Source organism: Spea bombifrons, chromosome 1 (genome assembly GCF_027358695.1).
Source record: "Spea bombifrons isolate aSpeBom1 chromosome 1, aSpeBom1.2.pri, whole genome shotgun sequence".
In the NCBI taxonomy this organism is placed as follows: Eukaryota; Metazoa; Chordata; class Amphibia; order Anura; family Pelobatidae; genus Spea; species Spea bombifrons.
The window spans coordinates 46,666,347-46,691,046 of NC_071087.1; the positions used below are offsets into that span (position 1 = coordinate 46,666,347).

Consider the following 24,700-nt stretch of genomic DNA (forward strand, 5'->3'; position numbering starts at 1 on the left):
TCCTGGAGGGCTGCTGCCACCATGAGTTTGTTTTTGAAAATGACATGTTTTGTTTCCATGTGCTGCGATCTTTTTTCTGTATTTCTGTACTCATCATTGAGAGCTTGAATGATCTATTGGCAACCACAACCAGGTTGCTGAATTCACGCATAATATTGATTAACATACCCAGAATACTTAAACATATTATTATATTATATTATATTAGTATATGAAACCTGGATTGCCACGTTGTTTCAAGTGGATATTTTCAAAGTATAGTAAGATCTAACAAAGTAATCCAAGAGAAGCCTAATAGTCTAAAGGTAACATACAAAAAGGTTTGAGATCAGCAATTGAGGGAGCAAGAATTTGAGATGTTCCCGAGCAGCGATGAACCATAGCAGAGGCTATTAAGTCGCTGTCCATCCTCTGTGAGTTAACCTCAAACCTTTTTTGTATGGCATTTCATCCCTTGTGAATCTCTCGGGGTACACACCAATTGGAAAGGTGAGTTCAGACGTAGACCTCCTTGCTCTGTTGTACCTAGAGGAACTAGACCCCACTGAGGAGGCCCATGAAGGCCGAAACATACGCGTGGTGGTGTTGGCTCCCTCGTGCAGAGGAAACTTGTCTTGCGTTTTGGTTCTGGGCTGCCTTTGTGGAGGAATCAAACTGATAAGTCAAAGATTTCTCCTCTGTAATAGTAAAAGAGAGCATAAATTTGAGAAGTTCCTCCTAGGTAGCCATTATGCAGTGTGCATTTGTATGCACTGTAGGACACTAATGGCTAGCTTGGAGGAACTTAATACCTTGCTGTTGGTAGCCAAGATAAGATTATTATCGATTCCAATGGCAAGTGTATCAAAAAGAATGCTTTACTTGTTAAATGGTGGTTATCAAATGCAATCATATTTACATAGGATATCTGGCAGCCCATCTACAGTAGTATCAGGCAAATACCATTCCTTTAGGAGAGAAAAATAAATAAAACTACTCCGTAACTGAAAGGGAACGCTGATGTTGGGATAAACAATTTGATCCTTTATTTTCTTTTAGCCCATCAAAGACTCTGCACCTTGCCTTTGAAGTCTTGCAGGGTTTAGAATACATGAACCGTCACCGAATGGTCCACAGGGCTCTTGCCCCTCACAATATCCTTTCGGATGGAGAGGTAAGAATGTACAAAGCAAATAAATAAATTGAGGGAAATAAAAATTCAACCTACACATAAGAACTGTTAACGGTTTTAAGAGAAGTTGTCTCCTTTTTTCATGGTGGTGTTTTTTGTTTTTTTTTTGAAATTTACAACAATAAATCTCCAAAATGGTTAAAAACTGAGCGAATATATTTATTTACTTTTATTCTGGCCTTCTATGTTCCTTGCAGATATCTTCTGCGAGGCTTCCAACATTTGTAACGCTTCTTTTTTTCATAGCATTTGTTTCAGTGGAATGTTAGGAAAAAAGAAATGGAAATATCTAAACTAAAACTTAATAAAGCACACAAATTCAAGTATGTTTCTTTGGAATGCACACTTTTCATGCTTCAATAAACTCTGCTTCAGCAGATGTTAAAAATAAATGAACATTGTAAATTAGTAACATGATTGAATAGTATAAAGTTAATGACCTTAAATGTTCATCCATAAAAAAGCAATTTGTGTGGCTAAAATGCAACATCTGCTTAAGCTCATGTAGTCTTAATTTGTTCCATTTCCGTATATATAAACCATATAAATATGTTTTTATCTATAGTAACTTTGAATAATTATGAGTTAGTTTTATTTTTTGAAGCTGGCTTTTTAAATGTTACCGTTTGAGATGCTGTCATGTAGTGTCGGATCATGCCCAAGACAATCAAGAGGGATTGTCTAAGAGGGAGACGGTGTAGCCAGCCACACATATATAGTGTTGCAGGAAAAAGTATGTAAATCATTTGGAATTGCCTGGATTTCTGCTTCAACTAAAGCACACAAATAATTATATGTTTTTATGACCTTACTGAACACACCGTTTAACCTTAAAGGGTGGAAATAGTATGTGATCCTATGGATAATAACTGGTTTTCCTTCTTTTGGCAGCAGTAACCTTAACGGATAGGAGGACTTTTGAACAGTTCCTCTTTATTAAACTGTTTCAGCTCAGCCATATTTGTGGGATGTTTGTTAGATCCGTGCATATGGACTAAAAAGGATTCGCCCAAATGTTTTGCATGTACAGTGATTGGGAGGTGGGCTGTGTGGGCTATAAGTCCCGCTCTCCTTCCAGGACAGAAAGCCACTTCCACTATGATGACTTTGCCCCCATGCGAACACAGATTTCTTTTTATCTGTAGTCATAATTCATGCTTCTGTTTACTTTAGGGTCATGTCAAATTGGCTAAATTTGGCCTTTATCATATAACCGATCATGGAGCAGATGTTGATTTTCCAATTGGGTAAGAAAACTTCCCTTATTCTGTGTTATTGAGAATGAACAGCAGGTGGCAGAATAATCCATGTCCAACGGCAGTACATGCTGCCTCTGGAGATGGCACTGCTTCTATTGCACACGTGTAATTGATTAAAATACATTGTGTGTTTTTAATATATGCATGGGTATATCTCATCTAATTTTCCTTTATATTTTATATATATGATAAAAAAAAAATGTATCATCGTAAAAATAACTGTTCTTTTCCCTGTTTTAGATACCCTTCTTACCTGGCGCCAGAGGTGATTGCTAAAGGAATTTTGAAGCCAGCAGACCCAACTCAGCATGACAGACCTCTTCCATCAGGTCCCAAGTCAGATGTTTGGTCCTTGGGTATCATATTATTTGAGCTGTGTGTGGTATGTACGCAAAGAATCAGCATGTATTGTGTATGTGTGTGTATATATGTGTGTGTATATATATATATAACAACCACATTGCCTTCACAATCCATGCTTTCAGCCACAAGGTTTTGTCTTAAATACGTAATATTTATTTGTATTCCATAGAAACAAAGAGTAAAGTTTGAAAAACCCAAGGGAACAACAAATCTTTCATGTAAAAATCCATTCATGCTTCCCTTCCCTTCGAGTGTTATGCACGTGATCTAATTTATTGTAGTGTTATTCATTCAGCGCCATGTCACCAGATTTATTAATTGTGTCCACTGCTTGATGAGTTTTGTAGGCTTTATATATTCCGTCCTGTGCGTATAAAAGAACAAATCAACCATTCTCATATGGGAAACGTGCTACTACTACTATTATTATTATTATTATTATTATTAGTTTAGGTGAAAGGTCACATTGGCTGGGAGCATTGCAAGTATTACTTAGATTTTTTTTTTCCCTTTTGTAAATATACTGTATGCTTGTATTAGTTGTTTCATATGTGGATGAATTATTGTCAATGAATGTGTAATTATGGATTTCTCCATTTCACAGGGAAGAAAGTTATTCCAGAGTCTGGACATATCTGAGAAGTTAAAACTAATACTTACATTAGGTATGTAAAACGTAGTTTGCCTCCCAACCTCTACATGAGACACTGGTCTTACAAACCTTTCAATGTAGCAATCTGATCATCCTTCTCCATGACCTCCCCTTCCACACCGAGGACTGAAACCTGACAAGTAACTTGAGTGCTCTGATAATAATGTATAAAAGTAGTAACAGAGAATTTTTACTTTTTTCGATTTAAATAATTAATGTTACATGGCTTGTTACATTTACATCCAGCTTTTCCACTTTTGAAAATCTTGCAAATATAATCGCAGCTCTTGTTCTTCCTTTTCGGCTCCCTTAGGCTGCGTGGATGACATTGTGATGGTGCTTGGTGAAGAGCATGGATGTGTGGACATTATAAAGGTGCGTGAAAAGTTCTGTGGTTTATCCTCAATGCTGATGATATCCGCTTTAAAGGATGATCGTTTCTAGAATTTCTCTGAAGTAGCTGTTCTTTTAAAGGTAAGGTTAGTCTCTAACACCCTAGACACGAAATTCCCCACAACTATTTCATTAGTTTTCAGACACATGTCATTTGTTTAAACACCTTAAACTAACTGTTTCTTTAGATGGCTTGGATTAGTGGTTTCCGTTCTAACATAAGTGAATCATCTTGTCTCCTAATAAATTCTAGTCTGTGAAAGTAATTTGAGATTAAACCAGTGATGCGTGAGATGAACCCAGCGCATAATGCATTGTTTTCACCATTATAGACTGTTCCTCTTCGCTCAAGCTTAATAAGGCCTAGTATATGTGACTGTATGCAAACAGGGTTAGTGTTTTACTAAGATTTACTAGATGAGGATGTTTGTATGTTTATTTAAATAATGCTACAAAATGTTCCGCTGTCTTCTGCAGGCTCTCCCTGAAGCTGTCTTAACCTTATTGAGAAAATGCCTTACATTCAATCCATCAAAAAGGTAGGGTAACAACTGAACATTAAATACAGGATATTATTATTATCATATATATATAGCGCCAACAATTTAAGCAGTGCTTCTCACAATACATATATTCAAGGGGTATGACAAGACTAGAATTGACAGACTAAGACAAACCGATACATTAGGTGGAGAGAGCTTTGCTTGCAAGCTTACATCATATCATAAATTGATGGTTATTCACAAACAGCTGGCTTAAATGTGAAAAGTGTGTGTATTTGTGAATGTATGGTTTGCTGCATCCACCCATGACAGATGAGTATAGTGGTGGGTCTGATATCTGCAGGAGAAGACATCTAGTGTTGGAAGGTCCCACTGCCCCCGCTGTCATAGCTGTATTTGTGTTAAAGCTAATACGCTGTTATCTTGGATAGGCCCACAGCTGCTGACTTGCTCCGAGACAGTGTGTTCAGTGAAGTGTCTCCCATGTATGTGCCCTACCGCAAGCCTGCCAGTCTTTTCTCATCTACTCTGAGGTGTGCTGATCTAATCCTGCCTGAAGACATCAGTCTCTTGTGTAAAGGTACGGCCACTAGGTCACCTGCGGAACATGAAGCGCTTAAAGTTTACTATAACTGATCCATGTTTTTCTTTAACATAAGTGCAAAACAAATAGCTTCTGTGCCATGATGCTTTTTCAGATGTGGACAGTGAATTTCTTGCGGAACGGTCAATTGAGGAAGTGTACCATCTGTGGTGTCTGGCAGGAGGGGACCTAGAAAGAGAGCTCATCAGTAAAGGAATTATTCGATCAAAACCGCCCATCTGCACTTTACCCAAGTGAGAAAGAAACCTTTATCTGCTCAGAGATGCTCAGAAAACACGTGCATTGGGAGGTCATACACATAAGCTTAATACAGACTTTGTACATCTTACTAACTAAACAGCAGCTGTCTTATCAAACAATTTAGTCAAAGCAGTTACTAATACACGGTATGGCTACAGGATTCTAGTTCATTATATCCTGCTGGTGTACATGACAGTGAAGATATACTATAACATCGATAACTCACACCATGATCAGTACACAAAAAATACTGATCATAACACTAATATAGTAATGTGGGTCCTGTGGTTAGAACTTTTTTGAAAATGCTTTCAATCTGATGTTATTTGTTTTAAATATAGTATTGTGTTTGGCAGTGTTATCTGTTTATAATCCAAAATGCATTGTACATAGATTTAAAAGAACAGCCACTACCATTACTTCTTCACGAGCACAAACTTACACTTCTATAAGCTGATAGATCTACGTTGATGGGGACATTGTATTATAGGCAAGAGTTTGACAGAGTCCAGGAGCCCGGGGGCCACAGGTCCTAACATTTTCCTGCTGGTGTCCTTTCTTGAGTATATTATATTTAGTTCCACAGGGAACTTTTCTCCTACTTTAGAGATTTTGGGAAGATATTCATAATGTCATGCTAGATACTGCATTTCTTGTCTTTGAAGCCTTCTTTTAGAAGATGGTGAAAGCTTTGGCCAAGGAAGAGACAGAAGCTCCCTCTTGGATGACACCACTGTTACTTTGTCACTCTGTCAGCTACGAAATGTAAGCGCACTTTTTGTGTATTCGTTTCTGTGAAAATATCTCTGCCATAAACGCAAAGGTTCAACACAAAAGGGAAAATAGAATTTTGCCTTTGAATCCAGATCATTGCGAAGAAAATGAAAGTGTATTAGGGTGCTGGCTACAGCAAAAGCTAAATTTTATCTACTGCCTACTCACCAAGCATAAATATTTAGCATTTATCCCAAGCTTTGATGTCTGGAACATAGTAAAATCCTGTTTATGCCTGAACATTCAATCTGACATCCTTGCCTGAACTAGATCTTGAGCTGTCTTAAATCGTACCTCAGATCTTTGTTTAAAATACATTTGTTGGCAGTTTCCTTTAAATACGTAACGATCCATAAGCACCAATTGCTTCATTTGATTTATAAAATTGTTAATAAAAAAGTTTCCTTACATTTGAGCAGATCATCACAAAGCAATTCGGCATTTCATACGCTCTTACATTTGGAATTGTTTGTTGGGAAATGTAACCGTAAATGCATGTGACAGCTGAGTGTCCCTTTAAAATGTACTTTAGGAAGGCTTATCTGAAGCCACATTGCCTTATTCATTCTTGGATGCTTACCAATTTATTAATAAATTACTGGGAAACTTGCCAACTGTTTATTTCTAGTTCAAGAAAGCAGACCAATAGTAAACGGTTTGTTCCATAAATCATAGGATCTTTGTAATTAGTACATTTTAAGTGCCTGATTATCACGCTTGTTTCTTGCAGAGGTAATTCCTTATGTATCTGTGAGTCTTACTTAATGTATAGAAGCTGATTTGGTGCTATATCATTTCTTGGAATTCAGTGCTGTGCTTGAAGCATTTTATAAAGCTTTAAACGAAAAACCAAATACTTTGTGTAAGCAATAAAGATTTTTTGAGGGCAATTAATACCCTTTCCTGAAAGCGAACTTTAATCGTCTTTAACTCAACTGGCACAGAAATAGTTAATTCCTTTAAAGTGGAACTGCATATTCTTGCCACTAGGCCAATCCTATCCGTACATAGAGGCAGTTTTTAAATGCACACATTTACATCTTATTTTGTCTTATGTGTATTCCTTAGAGATTAAAAGATGTTCCAGGAGAAGCCTTTTATCCATTATTGGGAGATGAGTGAGTAACGATTTTCTGACTTTACTTGATCAATCTATTTGACTGGTTGCAGCCGGTCATTAAAGGTGAGGTGCCGCTGAAGGATGCCCAAAATAGTTTTTTTTTCTTTCATAAAATAATCACAGCAATATTGTATAAAATATTAGACTTCTAAAGTATTTAGACATACACAGTCCAGTAATCCTTTAAGATGCCAATCAGACAGGAAGTGACAACAGTACCAGATGCCACTTATGGTTTTTGTGACTGGTTAACTATATGAAAAGCTGAACCCATCAGATCCTTGGGTTGATGGGATGCAGTCTGGTAAAGTTTCTAACTGTTTCTGTAATTACCTTTCAGCCAGCCCAGCGTCCCTCATTCAGGCAGTAACAGTGAACTGTCTACCTCAACGCTGCCTTTGATCATTCGCGAGAGAGACACAGAATACCAACTAAACAGGATTGTTTTGTTCGATAGGCTGCTAAAAGTAAGATCTACCAACCTCAATTATATTATTCTCGTACTTAAGCACAGTGTCATGTACATGAATAAGAAAGAAAGGGAAAAAAAAGCGTGACATCTTCATTCAGTCTGTGTCATAATGCACGAGTTTGGTTTTTCTATTAAATAGTTATCTTATCCAGTTATCAGGTATTAAGCTACCAGGAACAGATGGTTTAAGCATGATTAATAAATGAGATAGTTATCATTACAAATGTATATATTTATGTACAATTATAATCATATAATTAAAGCTACTGTCTTACCTCAAAAAAGTGAACCTGCTTTATGATATTGTTACACACACACACACACACGCTTATAATCATATAATTAAAGCTGCTGTGAAAAAGTGAACCTGCTATATGATATTGTTACACACACACACACACGCTTATAATCATATAATTAAAGCTGCTGTGAAAATAGTGAACCTGCTTTATGATATTGTTTTACACACACACACACACACACGCACACGCTTATAATCATATAATTAAAGCTACTGTGAAAAAAGTGAACCTGCTTTATGATATTGTTACACACACACACACACGCTTATAATCATATAATTAAAGCTACTGTGAAAAAAGTGAACCTGCTTGTATAAGAGTAATAATAATATACATTAGCGAGTGTAGTAGCCTGCTGAATGGGTTGGTGAAAATGTAAAATACCATGTTTAAATGAGAGGGTACACCTGTCCTTGTTGAACTGAGACCCCACTCTGACATACTTGACAGTATCGGAGGCATTTGAATAATGAGAGTTTGAGTAATAAGAACATGGAGGTGACAGTTGCTTTAATTATATGTTAACCTAGTCTTCTGTTTTGCGTGTGTATGCTTTTTCTGTTTAGGCTTATCCATACAAAAAAAATCTCATTTGGAAAGAAGCTCGAGTAGACATCCCGCCGCTTTTGAGGGGTCTGACTTGGGCGGCACTCCTAGGTGTGGAGGTAAGTGTATTCCATGCAGTGAGCAAGTCAAATGATTTGTAGTGTGCTAAATGCTACTTATGATATGGGTTTACGTCAGAAGGATCATGCCAAACTAATCTTATTGATTTTTTGGGGTGACTAAAATAATTGATCAGGGTAGACATTGCTTATCTAGATTTCAGTAAGGCTTTTGACTTGGCCCCACATAGAAGACATCATCAAACTGCAATCTCTGGGTTTAGATCCTAATGTTGTTGAATGGATTAGGCAGTGGCTGAGTGACAGACAGAGGATTGTAGTCAATTGAGTATATTCAGAGCAAGGTCTTGTTACCAGCGGGATATCTCAGTGATCTGTACCTGGACCCATTCTCTTTAATATTTTATTAGTGATACTGCAGAAAGTCTTGATGTCTTTTTGCTGACGACACAACATTTTGCAACAGGGTTGATGTTCCTGGAGGGAGAAGCCTAATGGCACAGTGAAGGAGTTTAAGCAAGCATGGGATATGCATAAGGCTACGGTAGATATAAAATAAGGCCAGGGACTAAGTATTCAGAGGTTGGACAGACTAGTTGGCCGAATGGTTCATATCAGCCATTACTGTCTGTGTATGTTTTTAACAAATCCAGTTTCCAGTATTTATTTTATTTCTAGGGCGCCATTCAGGAAAAATATGATGCTACTGATAAGGACACTCCGATACCTACTGACCGTCAGGTAGTTTTCTTTTGTTTGTTAGCTTTTTTTCCCCCATTTGACAAAAACTTTGTAATCACTGGTTGGCCAAAGCAATTGAGTTACCTGCGTACACTGTGGATGAATCCCCAAACTTCACAAATACTACTGTTGCCCCTTGCGTCGTACTAGGGAGAGGGATCCACAGAAATATAGATTTGTCTTTGCTTTCTCTGCACTCAGTAATAGCACTAACGTATGCTGTCATGGCATCATTGTCTGTCCACATGGGATGCTTAGGGGCACACAGGTCTCTCTCAGCCCAGCATGGCACTGGTTACAGATGTGGAACAGAATGCGACCCAGACCATTTGAGACATGCCCTAGTAGCAACTGCCCTCGTATGGCATCTGTTGTCAACGAAGCATACTTAAGTATGCAAGTTAAACTTTATTAATTTCAAGTAAAGCTCAACTTGCATGTATATCATCTAAAATATGTTCTGTGCATGTCCAGGAAGTGTTGGAAAATGCAGAGTGCATGTCACTAATTGCATGCCACTAATTGCATGCAGTAAAATGCCCTGGTGTCTATGAGAAATGCTTAAGTTAGTCGATGATGTACCTTCAAAAATAAAATAAAATATGTATGATTACTGGAAATTGTCTAACACAACATGTTAAAAGCATCACTGTTTTCTTATTCACTGTTAGAGAACATACTGATTTTTCTACTTATTTTTTTCCCTTTATAGATTGAAGTTGATATCCCACGGTGCCATCAGTATGACGAACTACTCTCATCGCCAGAGGGACACGCAAAGTTCCGAAGGGTGTTGAAGGCCTGGGTGGTTTCACACCCTGACCTAGTATACTGGCAAGGTAATAACATAATTTGTCCCAAATACCTTGCAGATGTTTCCTACAAATTGTTTGTTTTGCATTTTCACTTTTCTATTCACTTTGCAGCATTAACCCAAAAATACTAGGAAACACTGCTTGAAATGTCCTGTCTCTGCTTCTGACCTGAACAGAGAATGACGTAAAGAAAGAACAAATATTTTCCATGTTGGATTCAATTACTGTTTTACATCAGATGTAATACCCGTAACAGTAGAGTAGATCAGATCTCCGTCTTTCAATGCTAGGAAGAAAGAAAGTTTCACTATTATAATCTTCAGGACCTTTAGTACTGGATTAGTAGAGATGGACCGAGCCACATGATTGATACAATCCAGACTGATACAAATATTTTTTTGTTTAATATTACAGTTCTATAGTAAAATATATATCCGTTTTCTAAGCTTTCTGAATTGTGTCCTGTGTTGAGGACCAAAGTGCATTGCTATATTGTGTGTTGTGCTGCTCCTAAGGACTCGTGTCCTCTTGCCCTGCATCTAAACCATAGTGACTATTGCTGTTGTATTCTACTTGCAGATTCTCTAACAACATAGCCATGTTTGGTTAAAGCCATGGTTTCTAATCTTATCGCTACATCCAGCCAACACTAGCAACAAAGATGTTTTGAAATGCAAATATAGATAATCACATGGGTTGTAGTGCCAAAAATCCATACTGAAGCTGTGTTGCTGTCCTAAACCACATGCAAACAATATGCTTACCATTTCTAGTCATACTAAGCCCAACCAACACCGCTACTGAAAGTACTTCTGAAGCTAAACCTCTTTTTAAGAATGTGTGTCTTGTCGTCTCTAGGTTTGGATTCCTTATGTGCGCCTTTCCTCTATCTGAATTTTAACAATGAAGGTAAATTGTTTTTTCTGTCGATTACAGTTTGTATATAAAGGGAACATTACCCGCATTCTATTTACACAACTAGATAAATTGCCGTGTTCTTGTGTGCCAATACCGCCCTCCCTACGTTCGACGTTCTGCTTCCTCAACCAAGTGGTACCAAGGCCACCCAGGCTGAAGGAGCGTCATCATGCTGCGTTGGTAGCTGCCGCTCTCACTAACTCCTAATCCACCTCTTTAAACACCCTCTAAGTATGGTGAATTGTATTTGATGGTTGAAAGCACTTATCTTATTACTGAGCGGAATGCTTATTGTTAGATCTCCTGAAGTATGAGCCTGATTATCTCTGTGTATGCTGTTAATGAGGAGGTTTGCTGGAGAATCATTGTGTTCTCTGTTGGAACATGTGTTATTCTTTGCAGTGCAACTCCCACACCCCTAAGCCATCTACTACAATTATTTAAACTATACGTGTAGTGATTGCATAGTACACCAACATAATGTAAATATTTTGCCCATGGATTCTATAGCATTCCAGGCGATAGATGTATAAAGGCAAAACAGTGCAACCATCAGTAGTAAAGTATATGCATTCTGTACCATTAACGTGAGCTCCCCCATAACCCTGCACATATAACATTTTCAGGTATTGTTTATATGGTTACATTTCTGTATTTCAGAAAATCCAGTCACATTTTAGTGATTGTGCAGAATTCATATACTGGAAAGTTCTTTGCAAACCTTTAAATATTTCAAGTACTTATTTTGGCAAAAGTAGAATAATAAATAAATAAAAAAAAAAGAACTCTCAAATTATTTATGTATGATAACACCCATAAATACAAACTGCCATGAAATTGTTAATGTCCCACAGGAGGCCTAAAAGGACCACCGTACCTCCTCGCCCTAGTCTGATGCGCAAACCCTTCCCGGAAAGAATACTTTAGTCATGTCAAATTTGACTTCATCGATAATTTCTCATGTATTGCTTAAATGTCATGTGACACAAACGCAGGCACCGATAGGTCGATGCAATTATAAATGAAAAAAATATCTTTCTGTGTTGCTATTATGTGATTAAACCTTAACATTACTTTAAAAAAACCATGTTTAAAATTACAGGTTGCCTACCATTTACTTGCGTAAAACGCATCTTTTTCACGATTCTCTATAATTAAAAAAGTTGCGCTTTTCATATGTTAATACTTTTCTCTTTTCAGCCCTAGCGTATGCGTGCATGTCCGCGTTTATACCCAAATACCTGTATAATTTCTTCTTGAAAGACAATTCCCACGTCATTCAAGGTACGTTGTATCTTCAGATCTGTTACGAAGCATTGGTTTCAACTTTAGCGCATTGATATTCCTGTCTAAAGTCTTAAAATGTGTGTTTTGCCGCCTGCCCCAAGGATCTTTCCTTAATTAATTACGCTGTCGTTGATTCATGTAGTATTGAGGTTTGCTTAAATCTTACCTGCTCTCCATAGAATATGTGCAATAAAGTGCATTACAACTAAATACCAACTAAAGACCATTTCCTCCAAACGTAGTCCAGAATGAATTCCTTAGAAAGACAGTGCTTTTTCTCTAATATGCTTTGTTAGGGTTCCGATACAGACTAAATCAAACCTATACAACCGGAAAAGCTTGCAATCTAATGTACTTCATCTAGCCAATAAAAGCATCTTATTGATCAAATCTGCTTATACACAAAAGAGTAAGCGTGCTCAAAAACTTTCCATACCGTTTATTGTGCGGTGTCTGGCATGTGGCTTTTTATATTTTGACAACCCCGTCCGAGGCTTGTTGAATGACACGGCTGCTTGTTATAATTGTTGTAATTAACCCTGAGGTCCAAGCAGCACCATTTCACTGTTCATTGACTTAATGTAAATCCATGTGCAGACTGTTATCTCTGCTCTGCCGAGGGAGCGTGGAAAAAGCTTAAGTGCACTTTAATCCTGCGACTTTGACAGAGGTTGCTTAGAACCATTATTTATTTCAGACCGAGACTGCTAATTGCCTGGAAATAGTACAAAATGCAGAACTATTTCCCTTTGTAATATAAACATACGGCCAGTGCTTTCTTTACCAAGAATAACAACAGAAATAACAGGGTGGGAAACCGTGACCAAATTTACATAGCTTTGGCTTCCTTGTTGGTGTGTTAAAGTGTACTTCTTCAGTTCTAGCTCGTCGTCTGTCCTGCACTTGGAGTAACGCACAGTTTATCAAGGACAGGCTAAGGCAATGATGTCCAATCTGCGGCCCTCCAGCTGTTGCAGGACTACATCTCCCATACTCCTCTGCCAGCCACTAAGCTGAAAGAGCATTATGGGAGATGTAGTCCTTCAGCAGCTGAAGGGCTGCAGGTTGGACACCCCTGGGCTAAGGGATCTCAATTAGCGTATCTTGGAGGAGAGACAAAGGGTATGTGATAAGAAGCATTTAAATACCGAAAGGATTTAACAAAGTACAGGAGGAAAGTTGAATTAAAAAAGGAGGAATGTTAGAAAAATAATTCTAAAACAAGAGGGGTCAGGCTTACTTTACTGCGAGAGAATCCCAGCAGGAGTCGCAGAGCTTAATACAATGAGATTACATGGGCTAGGCATATGGCTACCTTGAATCTAAAACAAGACCAAGGATTGATTCAGTTCTGGATGGGCCGATAGTCATCAAATGCTATGTAACTGGGATCAGTATACGAACAATCCAACAACCGTTCATAGGCTGTATGTACTGTCCTTTAGAACTGGCACGGTTTAGTTCCATAATAATGCATGAAAAAATAACATCACCATTAAATTCAAAAAACAATACAAAGAAAGAGGTAAAGGAAGAATTTTTGGGCCACGTGTCTTTTTTTTGCAATTATGAATGCATGAAATTTTATGATTTCAAAAAGTTTGAATATAATATATTTTTCTTCTTTTTCCTGGCATCTCCCCACCTCCAGTTTCTAAATGTCATTTGTATGCATAACCTTATCGTACGTGAGATCTCCTCGAATCTTTTGGTAATATCAAAATAAAGGGTTATAATCAATAATTAATTGGGGCAAAACTAGGAAAAGAATGATTAAAAGATGTGATGGAACACAGGTGTTGTTACCCTATAAAAAAGATATACTATAATATAGCCTAGCATTTTGGTAATACGGACCACAGGCGTACCCCAACCTGACCAGCGGAACATTTATAATTCCTCTTTGATCACAGTTGTCTGTAACGTTGCTGTTATTTCAGAGTATCTGACCGTCTTCTCCCAGATGATTGCATTTCATGACCCAGAACTGAGCAACCATCTCAACGAGATTGGCTTTATTCCAGACGTGAGTACCCGAGGCAATTGTAAATGGGTTTAATGGCGTTAAAAGGACAAGCGAGAGGGGTGCATTCAGAATTTCCAGCTTGGCAAGGCTTCTGGACGGTCAAAGTAGGGAAATTACAACTGGATACAACTTTACAGTTTTCACAGAATTGTTTGCATTTGTTTCAGCAAAAACCTACCACAGGGACCAATTACCATTCTATGCATTAAACTAGTACGGAATGGCATGTTTCCATGTTCATATTATGTTTCTTATTTCATACTTTCATACCTCGCATCATTTAAAGATAATTACAGTAGATAGCTAAAGGGATACTTAGGAGGTATGATCAGGGACAGGGCTTTATATTTTTTATGTAGCCACCAAGCACTCTGAGCTTCTAGTAATTAGGGTCATTAGCAAAGGAAAGCGGGGCAGCGGCATTTGGGTGCAAAGAGGGGTTTTCTGTCCTAGAGAGGAAAACTTGGAAAATACACAAATGCAGATGTCCCATAAACTTTGTGTCAACAGAGAAAACTTTTGTGTTGCGTTTGCAAACTGACAATTTTGGCTAGTTTTCTTATGGAGACTCTGGTATACCCGGCCCAGTGCCATGCTATATTTTAAGCAATGACTCTTCCAAAACAATACCTTAAATTCCTTTGTCGTTCTGTATAATACATTTTCATAGAGGAGTAGGGCATTGTTGTACATATGGTTGTAGTACGATCCTCTGCCTTCTTTTGACAATCGTTAGGAGCCTTATATTTCAAGGTCACTAGTAAAAATAGTTAAAAAATGTTAAACCCGCTTTATACTGCAAGTTATTTGGAATGTGTATTCATAAAGCAGGGCTCGACAAATCCCAGGCGCCAGGTCGCCATGGTGACTGAGGATTTCGTCCTGGTGCCTAGGTCAGGGGCATCCAACCTGCGGCCTGCTGGGCTTCAATGTGTGGCCCGCGTGAGAGCAAGGTCGGACTGGCCCTGCTCACGGTGCAGCACGGTGTGTGCAAGCCCGCCGTCTAATAAAATGAAAGCGGCCAGTGTGCACACACGGCGGTCTTACCACCTCACCTCACGGCCGCACCACATGAACGTTGGTCTGTCGGCCCACGGACTGGCCCACCGGCTGGCAGACCAACGTTCACGTAGTGCGGCCGCGAGGTGAGGTGGTAAGACTGCCGCGTGTGCACGCTGGCCGCTTTCATTTTATTAGACGGCCGGCTCGCACACACCGTGCTGCACCGTGAGCAGGGCCAGTCCGTTTGAACCATTTTAAATTTTTTTTTTTGCCATATATGGGCTTTCCCCATCTGCATTTCTTGGTGGCTGTGTAACACAGTGATGGGCATCTAATGTATCCGGACAACAAGCCCATTTTGTGGATTGGTGCTAAATCATCAAGCATAAAATAGTGTTGTCTTTTATTTATAAAAATGGGCATTTGACATAGCCCATTTCTCTGTTGCCTTATTGGTATAAAGACATAATTCTAAGGCATTATAATTCTAATAAGCATACCTGGGATCCATATGAGGTGACCCTGAGATTTTTCAATATAACATTTAAACAACCCATCAGAAGTATTCTGTTTTAGTGATTCTCTGATGGTGGCAAACAAATGGTTCAAAGACGTCCTTATGGAAACCATTACTAGTAATTAGGTAAGAATGTGACAAATGAAGTCACCTTTTATAAGCAGGGGTTTCAACTGTGATATACCAGAGAAAGGAGACAATTGGGTCCTAAGAACACGCTCTCAAGATCATGAAACCTGAAGGATCCTAGGCGTTTATAGTGTTAGAATGTACAGTCTTTGGAAGTGGAAATGTATAGTATGGCATCTTATTATTCCAAACTATTTTTTCTAAACTTGTACATGCTTACCCATTGGCCGTATATGTCCACAATCTGCAAAGGACTTACCCTCACTTTTAATGCTTCCTAAACGTTGGTGTCAATTTCACATTCAGGATCTGACATAATTCCCGTACCCACTAAAATGGGGATCTCTTGGCCAGTCCCTTAAAGGAAAGATCAGTCTGGTCTCCTAATAGTAGACTCCCCTCCCCTCGATGGGTATTTTTTACATTTCTTCTCTCTTCCCTCCTAATGAGTGAAGTTGTGGAAGCCATTGCAGATGATCAACTCAGAGATCAATAGTACTAATAATTTTAACAAATGAAAATTGTTTATTTTTTATTATTACTAGGGCTGAAACAACTAATCGATAAAATCGATAATAATCGATAATGAAAATCGTTGTCAACGAATTTCATCATCGATTAATCGGATCAATTTTTATCGATTATAAAAAGAGGTTTTTTTCAGAGCAAATGCTCTGAAAAACTCCTCTCCTTATATAATCCGACCTCAAACAGAGATCGGATTATTACACTGGAATCCAGATCCCCCGCTTCGCTGCAGGAGACCTGGATTCCCCTCACTGTCGGCCGGTCTCTCACTTCCGTCTCTCTCCCCCTCCCATCTGCCTCCTCCCCCCTCCCATACATCACTCTGCCTCTCTACCCGGCACCGTTACTGACAGGCACTTTCCCTGCAGCTTCATAGAAGCCTCAGTGTAAGTGAGTAACGGAGTCTGTCTGTGCGATGCAAACCCCCACCGGCTGACAGAGAATCATCTGCATCGCACAGACAGACTCCGTTACTGCCCTTCACTTACACTGTGGCTTCTATGAAGCTGCAATGAAAGTGCCTTCAGTAACGGAGCCGGGTAGAGAGGCAGAGCGGTGTATGGGAGGGGGAGGAGTCAGAGGGGTGTATGGGAGCCACCCTCCAATACACCACTCTGGCTCCTCCCCCTCTCATACGCCACTCTGCCTCTCTACCCGGCTCCCTGGTGTCTTGTCAGAAACGGAGGTTCACAGAAGGCAGAGTGGAGTATGGGAGGGGGGAGGAGGCAAAGTGATGTATGGGAGGGGGAGGAGCCAACGTGATGTATGGGAGGAGGCAGAGTGGAGTATGGGAGGAGCCAGAGTGGAGTATGGGAGGGGGAGGAGCCAGAGTGGTGTATGGGAGGAGGCAGAGTGGAGTATGGGAGGGGGAGGAGCCAAAGTGATGTATGGGAGGGGAGGAGGTAGAGTGGTATATATGGGAGGGGGAGGAGGCAAAGTGATGCATTGGAGGGGAGGAGCCAAAGTGATGTATGGGCGGGGGAGGAGGCAGAGTGGTGTATGGGAGGGGGGAGGAGGCAGAGTGGTGTTTGGGAGGGGGAGGAGCCAGAGTGGTGTATGGGAGGGGGAGGAGCCAGAGTGGTGTATGGGTGAGTTATAGTGGTGTATGGGGGGTATTATGAATTTTTAGGGCATATAGGGGGTATAAGGCATATGGATATTAGGCATATCAGGGGGGCATAAACATATCTGGGGTAAAAGGTATATCAGGGGGCTCAGTGGCATATAGGGGGTATAAGACATCGATATTAGGCATATCAGGGGGGCATAAAACAAATCTGGGGGTAAAAGGTATATCAGGGGGCTCAGTTGCATATCACTGGCATATAAGGAGTATAAGGCATATCAGGGGGCACAGTGGCATATCAGGGGGCACAGTGGAATCTGGCATATAAGAGGTATAAGGCATGTATGGGGGCAGAGTGGCAAGCTGGGGGTCAGATGTGCATAACTGGGGGCAGTTTGGTAAATAAAAACATTTAAACAAGGCTTTTTTCTCAGTTTTTATTAAATATGAAAAATAGTTAACATATGAATTAATATTTACTAATAACTTTGTATTAAAACCTAGTTTGAGAAGCACCGTGTTTGGGTTCTTTTAGCTTTTATTATTATGTCAGTAAAATAAGAAGGTGAGTAGAGAGAGGCCATTGCAATAAAGAGATGAAAGTGTAAATTGTACGTTTTTTATTGCAATTTTTCTTCAATTTAAAATAATGTATTTTTTTATCCGATTAATCGACAAAATAATCGGCCAACTAATCGATTATTTAAATAATCGTTAGTTGCAGCCCTAATTATTACTATAAAGAAATAGCTCCTTCGGCTTCCACCTGTGATACAGCTGCCTGGTGTTTGTTGTTTGTAACAGCTGATCCTGTAGCTATTTCTCATTTAGAAACAAAATACCATATCCCCTGAGATCACTGTCCATGTGCTCCTGGAAAGCGTTAAAAAAAGAAAAGAAAATCCAGCAGATACGTTTTTTAGTATTATTTTCTCAAAACTTCGGAATCCAAAATGAAAAGCGTTTTGTGGAGTGTTGGTGGGGGCGGAGGGCGCTGATTGTGTGTGTGATGTGAAAGATTATTCCTCGCTTTTACGGTATATTTCTAGTTCCAAGGCAAGGGGCATCGTCTCAGGCTGTGAGTTATGTGAACGCACATATGTTATAGCAATTCGGTTTTGAATGTTTGATGCAGCCTGTCGCCGCGGGGGAAAAAAATACACTAATTTAAAGGAGAGAGATTTTTCTCTTCAAACAAGATGACCACTGTCTGGTCACGGCTAGCAGATAACAGCGCCCGAGCCTGATTTTCGCGTTTGAACCGTAATCCTGTATCAGTAAACCCTGATTAATCTTTCATCACCCGAACGCAGAGTCTCGCGGCAGGAAGGATTGCGTTTCCTGGCAACCTTCCATTCGCTCGGGGTCAGTAAGAAGCCCTCTGAATACTGAATGCTGCTAAACCGCAAGCTGCCTGAATGCTGAGCGCTGACCTGCCCATTTGCTCGAAAGGGAGAACAGTGTGCATCAAATTGCCGTTATTCTTTCCATTTATTTGATTTGGCAGCTCGGACCTGGGCTCTGTTTTTAAAGCCAGGTTAAGATGAATGGTACGCTAGCGGATACATTAACCCATTAGGTCCTGGCATCGTTAAAAGCCACGTTCCCCAGCGAAGCACTGGGAAAGGAGGAAGATGCTATTTTGTAAAATCTTCTTTAGAAATTAAAATATTTGCAAGATTCCATTTGATATAGATATATATATATAGTACATTGATGTATGTAAAAGGGATTGCGGGAGTCCTTAGCAGGCCAGGAGTGGGCCTAAAATTGTCCCGAACAACCCACAGTTGTCCTGCCCAGTCCAGACCTGTGCTACTGTATACATAGTGGGACTTGTTCATAGCTGGGGGGAAAAAAATATATATAGGGTTTTCCATCACCTTAACCCACCATAACTTATTATTTCGTCCTATTATTTCAGTTTATGGTAGTAGCCAGAAAACCATATATAAAATAGCCATAAAGCCATAATTATATGTATATAAAAAAACCAACCTATGTACACATGAGTATCTCTCTCTCTGTCATTGATTATGATGTGTGGAGAGGAAATACTTTGACACATCTGGTTAATTAGTGGAGAAACTATTTACTTTTATTTTATCCATTAGTTTATCCCTAGCAATATCAAAAAGCTCACAAGGCAGAGTCAAATTATTAAAAGGTTCTTATTAGAAACCGCCAAGGAAATTGCATTGAGAATCAATCACAGAGCTAGCAGCAGGAACCGAGAGACGAGAAATATTAAGGGAAGCCGAAGTTAGCCCAGAGCGTAATGTGGAGGAATTGGCTCAGCAGCGTAGGATATGCCGCGATATATCTAAGATTAAGAGTGCTCTGCGTCTCATAATCCCTGGGGATCTGGCTGCAGACGTCTTTGGAGTCACCGCAGCGGATAACAGCCGTTTTATCCCGTGGGGATGTCTGCGCATTCATGTTGTATCGCAGTGGCTGCAGGCGGCATAGCAGGCAGCGGCAAAGGCAGATCCGATCCTAATTAATCTAAAACGTGTTTGCCACGATGCTTTGTTTTCTAACAAACACATGCTTTTTCTGACAGTTCCTTCTAACTGTGTTGTCTGTGAAATTTACTAAGGCTGATAATGTTATGTAGATTTGGGGAGAAGGGACACCAATTATTTTTTTTCCCTATCAAGAAATGATCTCAAGTTTGCATAGTCATTAAGCCATGGAAAATATTTCCAGCCCAAAAAATGTGTATCTGAACCAGCAGAATTCGCTAAACTACCACTCCCTCTTTTCAGCCCTCCTTTTGTTCTAATTACCCTTACTATTCCGTTAGATTGTAAGCTCACGAGCGGGGCCCTCAAAAGCCCCCATTCTAGCCACCATTCTAGGAACTTTGTGTAAAAGTAGCATAAGGCTAGATGGTAAGCTTACAGGCAGGACTCCGAACGCCTGTTGTGTCTGTGTGTGTTAATATATATTTCCTATGTATGTGTTATCCACCTCATTTAAATAAATAATAAAAATAAAATAATATGGTGCTTTCAATGGACGCTCTCCAGTGACTTCCGCTCACAGCCAAACGGTTGTAATGAAATTTTGACATTCAAAAAATAATACACCACAAGCTAATCGTAATCTCATCATCATGCAAACCAATAACCCAAACGATACAGATTTCTAGCTCTCTTTAGAAGAGCACAGAAGCATCAAACAAGCATCTGCTAGAAACTCTACTGTGTGCCTCGAATCTACCTTTCTTCTTTCTACTTTCTTTCTTCTCTTCCACCATTCTTCCAACCCATGAGCTCTTCACCAGTTACCCTTCTGTACAACCATTCGTAGCAAACGTTTATTTAAAAACAAATCTTCCATGTTTGTTTTAAACTAATTTGTTTCAGTTTAGAGCAGACCATAGAATGTGAGGCTTATTTCAAACGTTACATGTCGGTGCTGTGCAGTGGGCTGTCTGCAGCAGAAAAAACTAGAGCTACAATGGGGAGGAAAACCTCAAAAACGTTATTTGATTGTAGCCGTTTTCTGCGTGTTTCTCATTCCAGCAGCATCTCCTTCAGATGCATCCAATTTACACCCTGTTATAGGTCAGCGAACACACACTCTGGAAGGAGAAAAGAGCATGTTAAAGTAAGTCTCCAGAGCCAGCTGAGCCTGTATTCTCTCCCCACTGTGGAGAATGAGAATACAATCAATGCTCAGCTCCTGCCCTTCATCCGGGAGATATACTTTTGTAGCTATTTTTGATCCGTGAAAGCATGTCTTTTGAACATTTCAGTATATATTCATGTGGCCGGGATGACAGTAAGGCCTCGGCAGAGTATGAATATCTGATGATGATAGGAAAAATTGGAAAAGAAACTAACAAGAAACTGAGCAAAATGAATAGTATTCAATAATTAAATTGGCCAATATCAGATGGCTACATTGGGTCCTGGGTTTCCTTCAGTAGGCTTCTAAACTCGAAAGCACGCTGTAAATTATGGGTAGAGGAAAAAAAAGTGTATGTGTGTGTATATATATATATATATATATATATATATAATATATATACACGTTGTTTTCTTTCTATATATGTATATATATATATAAAATCTAAAAGTAGTGAAGCCAGCACTCACGGTCTTCAATAATACTTCATTTTTATTTGCAAGATGCCAAGGTGTGTGTGTGTATACCTTTGAGGTTGAAGAAGATACTTTTGATATGCACCACTAGATGGCAGTGTGTTGCTAAGAAAGAAAATAAGAAAGCTTCTTAAAGTGCACCACACCGCACAAGAATTTTATTCTTCTTATTTTACTCTTCCCATTGAAAACTTGAAATCCTATATTGTAGAATTGTGCTACAGATTTGATATAACATTTTCACTGAAAATTGCATTATTCCAACCTTTGTACATTGCGATGTTATGTCTTTGTCCCAAGCAGAGCTTTTAGTTATCCCAGTAACGTTACAGTGATTTTCCTGATTGGAATACTTGATTGACCTGATCTATTTTGCGGGTTATGTACCGAGGCATTGCTAGGAAACTTGATAAGGAGAGGGTGGACATGCTAGTTGTGGCGCCGCTGAAGCTGATGGGCTGCGAAGTAACATACTTCATTGTACAGGTCATTGCTTGTGGTCTTGCTATAATGATGTAAAGCCATCCTTATTATTTCTAATGGCCACAGCAACGCAGAGACCAAGGTGACAGTGCCCCTGGATACACGTTCTGAATAATCATACCAAAAGAAGCTGATTTAAGATTTTAAGTTTCAATGACAATTTTTTGTATTCATATATAAACGTACATCAGAAACAGGCTGTTCAGGCACTTGAAACGTCTGAGAGTGGTGGGAACAATACATATTCTCAGCTTTCTTCTAGATGTTCTGACATGACCAATGTCTTCCTTTTTTTCTTAAAGGGGAAATTTACGTGTATTTCTCAATGACATCACAGCAGCTGCTGGAAATTGTTTTTCTGGATTTGTTTTTTCAGACAGCTGACAGATATCTATGTTCTATTCCGCTTTATCTTACTGTGCCAAGGGCTGCTTTGACCCCATGTGATGTGTAGCGTGATAAGACGTCTCATTTTACTACAACCTCCCAGCCTGCCTTTCTGTTTTCTATTTGTTACCATCTGTGTAGGACAGCATGCTTTGCTTAATAAATAACTCCCTCTTTTTTAAATTCACACTTACTTTTGTTTGACTGTGGGTTTATTCCTGAGATACGATCTAAGAAACGCCTATGAAAGATTTATTCTTGATATTTAATTTGAGTATGCACAGTTTAAACATTACGTGAACCCTTTATAGTCTATTTCTCATACTAGTTTATGATTGTTATTAAACGAATGTGTCCCATTTAGTGACGCCCCCGAGAATTTTATGATTACGAAATACAGGCGTATTTAAATAACGGATATGTCTGAAATACAGATTATTTTTATTGCTGCTATATAACAGTTTTCCGAGCAATACCAGAGTATAGCACAGAGCTGTTGTCGTGTGGTCCAAATCGATATATCCTTGAAATCCATCACATTTATTATTTATGTCCCCAGATCTTGTAGACTTTACTGAAGAGTAGTTACTAATCTCCCGGCAAGGGGCTGTTAAAAAGCAATTTACACACTTCATTGGGGCGTTTTCCGCCTCATTCCCAACATCAGCAGTGATAGATATTGTTCGTGTCCAGTGCACATAGTTCATTGTACAGATGTAAACTTTTTCCACATTTTCTTAGGTGCTACGTAGGAGTTAATTTATGTTGTTTTATGCCGTGAAACAGTTGGGTCCAACCATTGCTTTTATTACAAATCAATACACGCAGTTAAAAGGCACAGAGCAATAAGGTGTTTATATTAAGATTTAACAAAATATATATATATACGATAAAGTGGATGAATTATTTCTGTGAATAATATTCACAGAGTCAATATTTTTTTTTAATTCCACCACTAGCCTAAAGCCGCCATTTAGGTTGTTTGTTCATTGCATTATACATTATTGTATATAAAAAGGGATTTGATAGAAACAAACCAAAAGTCAACAAACTGATTCAGTTTTAACTGTTTCTATTACAGTCACATGCTGTAGGATCTCTAAGTATTGTTGGCCTAAGGGAACTGCTGGGCTCTGGCTACCCGGAGCCGTCCCTTGCGGGACGCGGCTAGGACTGCCCACTGATGTAAGTGGGAGGTCCCAATGACGTCAGTGGGAGGCCCTGATGACGTTGGGAGCATTCCCGCTGACGGCAGCAGGAAACACCCCCCATTTAAAGGGGAAATGGGCGTGTCAAGACCCTGTGACCCGGAGGATTCGGGTCTTGACCCGGAGGATTCGGGTCTTGAACCAGGAGGATTCGGGTCTTGAACCAGGAGGATTCGGGTCTTGAACCAGGAGGATTCGGGTCTTGAACCCGGAGGATTCGGGTCTTGAACCGGAGAAGCAGTGCTCACCCGGCAATCTCCGGGTCAAACCCGGAGAGTTCCCAGCTATGCCTATAACTCCCGTGATTCCTAGCCAGCTGTGCAGTGCAATCTTTTAATATGGGTTAATCAGATTTAAGGATTTTTTATCTAATGTGAACTTAAATTTATTCTTCATAAGTATTTCAATTTTGCAAACCAGTATCCGGTTTTTGTTTTGTTCCGAAAGCTAATTGTCGTGTTCTCTTTCAGCTCTACGCAATTCCATGGTTTCTTACTATGTTCACACGTAAGTAGCAGCTCTCTTTCATTTATTCCATTTTTTTGCCATACTTTTTTGCAATTTCATCATTACGTCGGCACTTCATTGTATTTCATTTTGTCCTTTGCATGGCAGGTAATAAATGGCATTTCGGTTCCGGTTAGGGGCAATTCCAATGTGATGTGCACAGAAGCGAAAGGGTTAGAAGGTTACAGACAAATGAAAGTGGATGTGTAATTGAAACAGAACGGTAGATTATAGTGGAATAGGGATGAGACGGATCTCCTTAGAATGTGGGCTTTTGGTGTAATAGGAGTTCAGTGAAGGTGGAAGATTAAAGCCTGCAGGGCAGTTTTCACGCCTGCTGATCTAGCGTCTTCTTTTAGCACGCATCTTGCCTTATAACTACTTTTCACTTTGGCTGTGAACGGATTCGCTAAAGAACCCTTGTCAGGTTTGATTAAACAATTATTGTTTAGATTAGGGCTGCAACTAATGATTATTTTCATAATCGATTAGTTG

General features: G+C 39.4%; 1 protein-coding gene across 1 annotated transcript in view; it reads left to right on the forward strand.

The window, feature by feature from the left end:
* Positions 1–24,700, forward strand: part of TBCK (TBC1 domain containing kinase) — a 131,779-nt gene that overhangs the window by 14,471 nt on the left and 92,608 nt on the right. The window contains exons 4-21 of the mRNA XM_053461521.1: positions 1,039–1,153; positions 2,345–2,418; positions 2,671–2,812; positions 3,398–3,458; positions 3,759–3,820; positions 4,316–4,377; positions 4,773–4,921; positions 5,040–5,178; positions 5,851–5,950; positions 7,028–7,077; positions 7,420–7,546; positions 8,420–8,518; positions 9,158–9,220; positions 9,933–10,059; positions 10,894–10,944; positions 12,154–12,237; positions 14,181–14,266; positions 24,169–24,205. Coding sequence (XP_053317496.1) covers positions 1,039–1,153; positions 2,345–2,418; positions 2,671–2,812; positions 3,398–3,458; positions 3,759–3,820; positions 4,316–4,377; positions 4,773–4,921; positions 5,040–5,178; positions 5,851–5,950; positions 7,028–7,077; positions 7,420–7,546; positions 8,420–8,518; positions 9,158–9,220; positions 9,933–10,059; positions 10,894–10,944; positions 12,154–12,237; positions 14,181–14,266; positions 24,169–24,205 — 1,628 coding nt within the window. The remainder of the gene's footprint in view (positions 1–1,038; positions 1,154–2,344; positions 2,419–2,670; positions 2,813–3,397; positions 3,459–3,758; positions 3,821–4,315; positions 4,378–4,772; positions 4,922–5,039; positions 5,179–5,850; positions 5,951–7,027; positions 7,078–7,419; positions 7,547–8,419; positions 8,519–9,157; positions 9,221–9,932; positions 10,060–10,893; positions 10,945–12,153; positions 12,238–14,180; positions 14,267–24,168; positions 24,206–24,700) is intronic.